The following is a 10,000-nucleotide window of genomic DNA, read 5'->3' on the forward strand; positions in this document are numbered from 1 at the left end:
CAAGTAATCCAAATTGGCGTTGTTTGCCAATGTCAAGAACGTTGGCTGATATAAGCATCTTAGTCTCAATTTTTAACCACGGTACGGGACACTTAACGATAAGGAAAACTTTATTCATGAAATCGTGGTTATCAATTTAACACCACGTGAAATGAAACCACTATCGAAAAGAACCTTCACAATTTTTTAACTTTCCATCAGCAGATCTAAAGATATTGCTATGAACAGGTATGGATAAAATTATACCATACTTTAACTACTTACGATACCACTAACAGATGTATAGAAATTTCCATGAACAGGTCTGGATGATATATCAACCCACACTTTAAACCTTTTAACACATCACTAGCAGTTTTATAGAAATTTCCATGAACAGGTCTATATAAAATATGGTCCCATACTTCAGCTATTTACCACATCACTACCAGCTTTATGGAAATTTCCATAAACAGGTCTGGATAAAATATGATTCTAAACTTTAACTTTTTATCACATCACTACGGGATTTATAGAAATTTCCATGCACAGCTATGGATACAAAGATCCCATACTTTAACCATTTACAACATCACTAACAGATCTATGGAAATTTCCATGAACAGGTCTGGATAAGCACTAACAGCATTGTGGAAATTTCCATAAACAGGCCTGGATAAAATATGATCCCATTTGTAAACTTTCAACCACATCACTCGTAGATCTGTGGAAATTTCCATGAACAGGTCTGGATAAAATATGATCCCATACTTAAGCTGTTTGCCACATCACTAGCAGGTTTATGGAAATTTCCATAAACAGGCCTGGATAAGATTTGATCCCATATTTAAACTTTTCCTCACATCACTAGCAGATCTATGGAAATTTCCATGAACAGGCCTGGATAAAATATGATCCCATATTTCAACTTTTTGCCACATGACTAAAAGTTTTATGGAAATTTCCATGGACAGGTCTGGATAAAATATGATTCCATACTTTAGCTTTTTGCCACATGACTAACAGATTTATGGAAATTTCCATAAACAGGCCTGAATAAAATAAGATTCCATATGTAAACTTTTAACCACATCACTAGCAGATCTATGGAATTTTCCATGAACAGGTCTGGATAAAATATGATCCCATACTTAAGCTGTTTGCCACGTCACTAACAGCTTTATGGAAATTTCCATAAACAGGCCTGGATAAGATATGATCCCATATTTAAACTTTTAACCACATCACTTGCAGATCTATGGAATTTTCCATGAACAGGTCTGGATAAAATATGATCCCATACTTAAGCTTTCTGCCACATCACTAACAGCTTTATGGAAATTTCCATAAACAGGCCTGGAGAAGATATATAAGATCCCATATTTAAATTTTTAACCACATCACTAGCAGATCTATGGAAATTTCCATGAACAGGCCTGGTCAAAATATGATCTCATATTTTAACTTTTTGCCACATCACTAACAGTTTTATGGAAATTTCCATGAACAGATCTGGATAAAATATGATCCCATACGTCAGCTTTCTGCCACATGACTAACAGATGTATGGAAATTTCCATAAACAGGCCTGGATAAAATATGATCCCATATGTAAACTTTTAACCACATCACTAGCAGATCTATGGAAATTTCCATGAACAGGTCTGGATAAAATATGATCCCATACTTTAGCTTTCTGCCACATGACTAACAGATTTATGGAAATTTCCATTAACAGGCCTGGATAAAATATGATCCCATATGTAAACTTTTAACCACATCACTAGCAGATCTATGGAAATTTCCATGAACAGGTCTGGATAAAATATGATCCCATACTTTAGCTTTTTGCCACATCGCTAACAGCTTTATGGAAATCTCCACAAACAGGCCTAGTTGAAATATGATCCCAGACATAAACTTTTTACCACATCACTAGCACATCTATGGAAACTTTCATGAATAGGTCTGGATAAAATATGATCCAGTAGTTAAGCTTTTTACCACATAAGTAACAGCTTCATGTGAATTTCCATGGACAGACCAGCTGGATAAAATTAATGATCGCATACTACTTTAGCTTCTTACTTCATCACTGGCAGATTTACAGAATTACCCTATTGTTTAAGTGCCACAGTAACTATGACCAAAAAATCACTTCCTTTTTTTCTTCAGATTTTGAAAGAGTGATTGCTTGACTGGCAAAATTTTAAGGTCTGTTATCCAAAGGCTGTTTACTTTGAGTGAAGTTTTGGATTTCAGTCTGCCACTACTCACGTTTCAAACTGACTGATTGGACCTGTGAGGGTTCGATCCAGGGAAAAGTGATCTCATTTACTCACTAGCTTAAATTTTCAGCGTGTAAACAGAAAACACAAGTTTAAAAGTCTGAAAGCCTGAAACTCCTGTGCTGCATATTAATTCAGCGGCATACACATGCTTTGCATTCTTAAACTACATGTATTGAGTCTTTGACATCATTTTCTCCTCAATCTTGCCAGTTCCCTCAAGAAGTTAAAGTTAGTAATGGTGGACCATTAAACAAGAAAAATCCAGTTGAAATACAGTTTAACAGGTGTCTTTTTGAAATCAAGGCTTAAAACTTGGTTTTTGGTCACAGTAGCACTTTAAGAAACATGACCACATGAATAATTCATAGATAATCTGATCTACATCTAATTTTTTTGTAACTCCTTGTATTTTCTTCTTAAATACTGTGCTGCCTCTTTTTTCAGTTTCCCATTTTCATCAAAGTCAATATCAAAGTATATTACGCTTTCCTTTGGAATCTGGGTGGATGTCCAGCCATGCCAAGGCACCCATTTTGTCTTGTAGCCACCCTTTAGCCGCTGCACAGTAAAGGAGGTATTGTCAATCTGTTGTACTTCTGCTAGATGGGGAGGCTTGTAGTTTCCATCTAGGTTGACAGCAACAATGCTACCTGGTACTACTCCTTCATAACTATCCACCATCACTACATCTGGTTGTGGTCTTCTGTATACTCCACCATACACCTAAATGCAAAAAAACAAAATGAAGAAATCACACAAGAACTTTCTTATACCCCATTCACACCAACAAGACATGCTAAATTAACCTGGATTAAACAAACTGAAAATCAGCCATAGAAAAATGTAACACCTCCTTTTACATGAGATTTGGGTGAGTTTGAATAAATGCTTTGACCTGTGCTAAATTTGTAGTTGACAGAAATCAGTATACATACATGATTTAAAAGAAAACACTTTGAAAGCATGACTTTTTTAACTAAACATCTTCAAAACAGTCTTGGTTAAGGTTTGGTGTGAATGGGGCATTAATTTTAATCAAGCAATTGCATCTTTTTACACCTTATGGTTTACCTCTCGTACTGGGGCAACTTGATTTCTGACCATGTTATCGACATCTACTGGAACCCCCTCAGGTTTCTGTCCCAAAAATCCTAGGCCATTGTCACCCGACTCAGGTAGTTTTTGTTTCTCCCTCAAGTTTGCTTTCCTAGCAAGTATATCTTGCAATGGCCAACTTGCTGCCCTATCTTTCTGACTCCACTTTGCATTCTCAGCCGATAGGAGAGTACTCCACTCTGTTTTGTGCTCTTCTGAAAATTCTGCAAATTAATGCATACAGATCAGTAACTACTCTAAAAGAAGTTCTTCATAAAGAGACAAAATGCACAAGTGCTCCTCTAATCACATTGAAATACCGTACACATAACTGAAAAGGTTCTTGTGTCTTGCTTAACGAGGCATTCTGAAAAATGCACTGTAAATTAACTGGCATGTAACAACATTGAGGAATTAAGGGAATGTGCTAAAGCGTGAAGCAACAAAAGCAAAACCACCAAAATGAAACGGCCAAAAAGAGTGAAACCACTGATTCTATAAAAGGTCAAATGGAATATAAACATTAATCCTTGTGTACATTATTTATCACAATGCAACAGCCAAAACAATAATTATTAAACAGAATTTTGTGCACTGCAAAGACATCTCTTACTTGTTAAACATCTGGTCAACAGCTTCATGTGTATGTCCCACCATTAAAAAATTCAGTTTCACCTGCAAAAATGAAAAGAGGGTTACATGGGTACATGGATGGCGCAGTGGTGAGTCAGCTAGAGCATTTGCATCCCACCAATGTGGCCTGGGTTCGATTCCCTGACTTGGCATCGTATTTGTTGAGTTTGTTGGTTCTCTGCTCTGCACTGAGAGGTTTTTCTCCGGGTACTCCAGTTTTCCTCTCTCCTCAAAAACCAACATTTGATCTGATTTGCATTACAGTGTCCCCAATTAATGCTCCAGCGCTAGAACGACTAGACACTTATTTAAATTAGGGCGCGTTCGATTGAACCTGTTCCAGAATAAGAATACGTAGAGTGATGATAAAAACTGTATGTTTGGCACGCTTCGAATGAGCAAGGATAACAAAAATATGTTTAAAATAGCATTTTGGCAGCTATCTGACAATTTTAATGTGAATCTCTGTAAAAACGAAGGATTTCTAACTTATATTCCATGTATTCCTATTCTGGAATAAGGTCAATCGAACGCACCCTTAAGTTGCTTTCCTTTCCTTTCCTTTAATTAATATGCATATAATTATAACTGGCTTCTACCAGTACACTAAACTCCTAAGGCATAGAGGATCAAATTCCTTATTTGACTCAATAAATTTTCAGTGTTACTCAATTTACCTTCACAAAAATATCAAGCATAACTAGGACACCAAGGAAGTTTAGAACAAACTGGTTTTTCCCTCCAGCAATTATCCATATGGAGGAACAGGGTGTCAGGCAAGTCCTCCCCCATGCTTTGCAACTCCAATAATAGAACATTTATGGTGAGATTTGAATCATGGCGATACTGGAATAGGTCAAAATAGCCCTTCGGTTGTCTGCCATGGTTTAACACACCAGTCAAGTGAGTTCTAAGCTTTCTTGCACTGGCATAGGCATGTGCTGTAACACTAAAATTTACTATGAGGCGTGGAAGGAGAAGCTTTACCTGTCAGTGATCCATGCCATCTTGCGCAATACAAGCATACTCGTGTGGGTACTGTTTTGCCTTCTCCCTGTGGTGGTAGTACAGTTTCCTTTCTCTCCTGCGACAAAATAGATAGAAATACTTAGCTAAATTTATGAATTCATGTGAGGGATGCAAAAAATTAGATAATCTAATTTTGGCATCCCTGTGGTGTGTGTTTTGCAAAGAATTGATTGACATAATTTTATACCCTTATAAGGGTATTATGTCAACCAATTCTTTGCAAAAAACACAACAAAGATCAGATATCTATGCAATTTGCTGAAGCAGTTCACATGAACATCAATAATTGACTGTTTGGATGACTGTACTACGACTACCTGTGAAAATTAATATTTACCACCCATACATGTACATCTATCCAGCTGGCATGGTTTGAAAAGCATAGTTTATTCAAGTCAGAAAAAAAAATTATCAACTGTTATCATGACAGGGTTTATGTACATACATGTACATGTATCTGTTGAAACACACTGTTACCCTTTGCATGCATTACGGATATCAACAGACATCAGTATCACATATATTTTCTATAAGAGGTCACAAAATGCAATGACTGTTTGCATAACTTACATTTGCAGGTCATTGTGGAAATCAAACAGTTTGTCCACGTACTTTCGCACATCCCTGTCTCTTGCTTTTCGCTTTTCCTCAGTCACACAATATTGTGCAGTAATCACACCTGGTAAAACGGTTAACCTACAATAACAATAATAATTATTAAAATAAGGATATATCAGCAAATCCAAATTACCAAGAAACTGAAACACCATTTTGGAAAAAAAAGCATACATTTAAGTCTACATGTTCATGTAAACAGCCGACTTAAGTTAATGGCTATTATCGGTATCTACGTTGTCTTTCAACCTTAATTTTCATCTTAATTTTTGAACATCTTTCAGCAAGTGGGATGTGTGGGGGAGACAACTAAGCCTACTGCATAATGATGACCTTTCTTGTGTTCTAGATCAGTGTTTGACACTAACACTTGCCTGATTGCTCAGGGCAAGCGAAATATATCCATGGGCGAGTAAAACAACTCTAAGACTCGCCAAAAAGGGCAATCAGAATTTTTGGTCAACTAATATTTTGCAGAAGGATTTGATTTGTAACTAAGAAAGTGACTAGTAATATGCCATAGTCACGGTCCGCAAACATGATAATGGTTTCATAACATTGCTGTGACATGATAACAGCTAGTTTATTATGTCAATCTTTCCCATAACAACGTCTCTTGATAGTGCAACATCCAGAATCTTTAACTACAATAAAACCAGACGAATACATGTAATTCCAATAAGGTTATTCAAAACTGGTTATCCACTGGAAGTTATTTCGTCTGCTTATGCAAAAATTAATGCTGCATTCACATACCGGTACCTACTAAAACAAGGAATGACATACAATGATCTACAACGATCTACAATGAGCTACTGTAATGACCTACAATGATCTACAATGACCTACAGTGATCTACAATGACCTACAATGAGCTACAATGAGGTATATTATAAGCTAAAATTAGCTTATAAAGACCAACAATGAGCTACAACAAGAGCCCTTCAATGGCATACAATGAGCTACAATGACCTAAAATGATCTACAATAACCTACTGTCAGTGATCTACAATGACCCACAATGAGCTACAATGACCTACTTAAATGGCTTATAAGATTTCAAAGAGAAAGACAAAAGAGGATCAGGGTGAAGAGTGTGCCCTCAGAGCTGAAATGTTGTTCTTGAGAGCTATGTCCACGATTTTTGCAGTAAATCGAGGAGAATAACTTCTCCACGAACATTTTAATGCCCTTTGACCGCGAGAGTAGGTGTCAATGAATTTTGCCAGTGGCAAAGGTCCACCTTTTTTCCGTTTCATAACAAGATCTGTCACTTTCACAACATCAAAGAAATCCTCGACTTTTCCGCCTAGGTCAACAACACGGTTTCTGCATTGACTACTACCATCCTCAAACAAAAAAACGTTCGTTCGCTCAAGTTAAACAAGTTGGAAATTGAAATGTTACCTTCAGCTCTGTCGTTGGTTTACCTTTCATTGCTGCTCGAGATCTCGCCTTCGGACTGATTGTCAACCAGTGTTTCAGCGCCATCGTCATCTGCAGATTCTTCACCGCAAGGTGTTTGATTTTTTGTTCCTGTATTGAAACACTACTTCCGGGCAAGAGTGGTTCCTCGGTTCTTGAGGAGTCTAAACAGCCGTCTTCATATGATACCCGTTGCCTTTTCCCAGGTGTACTACTAAAAAGAGGTTCAAATATTCCATCCTCAAGTTCTGGAATTCTTGTAACCCCACCTTCGAATTTTTCGTCATCAGTTGATAATGAAAGCGCCAAAGGCTCTTCGGCAATACTGGAAAGAATTGACAGCGACAAAGGCTCTTCTGCAATTGAGCTAGCGGCGGAGTCATCCATATTCATTATATCCTATTTTCAAAATCCAGAACGATAAAATTACGAGCGTTAGTATGACCGCGTGTCACATAACGCCCACATAACTGTGGAAAGTCTCAAATTCAAACGGAACTTGTCATTTAATTGAAGCATCAATGTAGAAAAGTGACCAATAGGACAAATGCATTTTGAAGGATATCGATTTCTTTGCATTGAAATACCGCCCACTCTGCATAGACAGCGTTACCGGTTACAGTACCAGTTTGTGGTATCTTTTCGAAGTTTAATTTTCATTCATTATGGCGAATGGACAAGGCGGAAAGGGGTCATCAAAAAACATTTCGAGAGATAGCAGAAAACAGCATTCCGGTAGAAAGTGGTACTTCGCTAAGGAAAGAAACGGAGAGGTTCGTACATTGTATGCCCACAACAAATCACCTATTCAGGCACAAGATGGCACTGATCCAGGGAGTGTGGTTCAAATGAAATGTTCAGATCATTCCGGCAAGATCAAGGTATGTATGTTTTTGAAAATCTTTGCCTCAACTGCAACATAAATTTCAGAGGTAGACCTGCATCCAGGCTCTCCTTCTTTTTTGCAGAAGACACTAGGCACGTGTCTCGAACGTGTCCAGTTACCGGAGCTTCGACCATCAAGTTGACCGATGTAGATAAACGTAAGATTTAATTGTCAGTAACAAGGAAGGGTGGGGGTTAAAATAGGAAAGAAAAGATAGGAAAAGGAGCTACAAATATGAGCGAAGCGCGGTATGCGGACGTTGTGAAAGTGTCATGGTAATTTCTTTTTGCCCTTGGACGTGAGGACATAAGGGTCCGTACGCACTCGGCTGACAGAATTAGTTTAGCCCTACCAAAAATCTGAAAAAAAATTTTGCCTCCACCTAATTTTCAATATTATACTGTAGCATTGGAAAATAGCAAAATATTTGTGAACCACAAGGTGCCAATCTCTTTGAAATAGAACCATTTAAGTGCTCGTTGCGGGAAGATTTTTTAATCGAAAATGTTGACAGTTTACTAGATCACTTGATTGACGTTTCCCTTCGATCATGGCTTCTCAGCCGGATGACGGCGCCTCCGAAATTTGGTGGGAAAAAAAATCACGGAACGCACCGATGAAGATTTTTTCGCAAAATTCACAAATATTTGCCTAGTGCCTACGGGCCCTTATCGTTCGTGCGGCTTTTTTTTTTTGTCTTGGGACTTATCATCCAGCTCAATCCTGGAACCTTGCACCAACAAGATAGTTCCGCATAATAAATAGTAATAATAATAATGGAACTTTATTTTCACACGATAATGTTTAAAGCTGAATAGATTGTGTTTGTTTATTAATCCTGTTTGCAGTGTCTTCTTCCCTAATACCAGCATTCGACTGCAAAGAGAATCTCCTGAGCATCTACGACAAACAAGATCCAGTCAGCGCATTTAACATGGAGATCACAAAACTGAGCAATGCAAGATCATCAGCGTCAGGCACTGATGAGGAGTGAAACTTTGCTGTTTATTGGTTTTGTCTTTAATTGGTGAAGCAAAGATCATGCAGACATAATTCCTTAAAATTTTTAAGACATGTTTAATGCCTAGCATTGCCTTGAAACATTTGCTGAGATTTCGTTTTGTTAATTATAAATTACCTATAAAAGTCTTGAGCGGAAACCTTAACGTTTAAGAACATTTCCTAAATAACTGGGATGTACATGGAAATTTCCATACACATCTTGTTGCAGAGAATATCTGAAACTACTTTGTCTAAGCAACTGGGATGTACATGGAAATTTCCATACACACCTTGTAGCAAAGAATATCTGAAGCTATTTCGTCTAAGCAACTGGGATGTACATGGAAATTTCCATAGACACCTTGTGGCAAAGAATATCTGAAACTATTTCGTCTAAGCAACTGGGATGTACAGGGACATTTCCATACACATCTTGTGGCAAAGAATATCTGAAGCTATTTCGTCTAAGCAACTGGGATGTACATGGAAATTTCCATACACATCTTGTGGCAAAGAATAGCTGAAACTATTTTATCTAAGCAACTGGGATGTACATGAAAATTTCCATACACATCTTGTGGCAGAGAATATCTGAAACTACTTTGTCTAAGCAACTGCGATGTACGTGGAAATTTCCATACACATCTTGTGGCAGAGAATATCTGAAACTACTTTGTCTAAGCATCTGGGATGTACATGGAAATTTTCATACACATCTTGTGGCAGAGAATATCTGAAACTACTTTGTCTAAGCAACTGCGATGTACATGGAAATTTCCATACACGTCTTGTGGCAGAGAATATCTGAAACTATAACTTTGTCTTGGTAACTGGGATATACATGGAAATTTCCATACACATCTTGTGGCAAAGAATATCTGAAACTACTTTGTCTAAGCAACTGGGATGTACATGGAAATTTCCATAGCCACCTTGTAGCAGAGAATATCTGAAGCTATTTCGTCTAAGCAACTGGGATGTACATGGAAATTTCCATAGACACCTTGTGGCAAAGAATATCTGAAACTATTTCGTCCAAGCAACT

At 37.5% G+C, this 10,000-nt stretch overlaps 1 protein-coding gene across 1 annotated transcript; it reads right to left on the reverse strand.

Annotated features, from left to right (window-relative positions):
* Positions 1–2,622: 2,622 nt before the first annotated feature.
* Positions 2,623–7,454, reverse strand: LOC137973375 (uncharacterized). The gene is made up of 4 exons (XM_068820175.1): positions 7,050–7,454; positions 4,986–5,082; positions 3,342–3,589; positions 2,623–2,993 (listed from the first exon to the last, which is right to left on the reverse strand). Exons 1-4 carry the CDS (start codon positions 7,452–7,454, stop codon positions 2,655–2,657), a joined length of 1,089 nt encoding a protein of 362 aa, XP_068676276.1. The 3' UTR covers positions 2,623–2,654.
* Positions 7,455–10,000: the final 2,546 nt, after the last annotated feature.

The sequence above is a fragment of the Montipora foliosa genome, chromosome 1 (genome assembly GCF_036669935.1).
Source record: "Montipora foliosa isolate CH-2021 chromosome 1, ASM3666993v2, whole genome shotgun sequence".
Classification (NCBI taxonomy): domain Eukaryota; kingdom Metazoa; phylum Cnidaria; class Anthozoa; order Scleractinia; family Acroporidae; genus Montipora; species Montipora foliosa.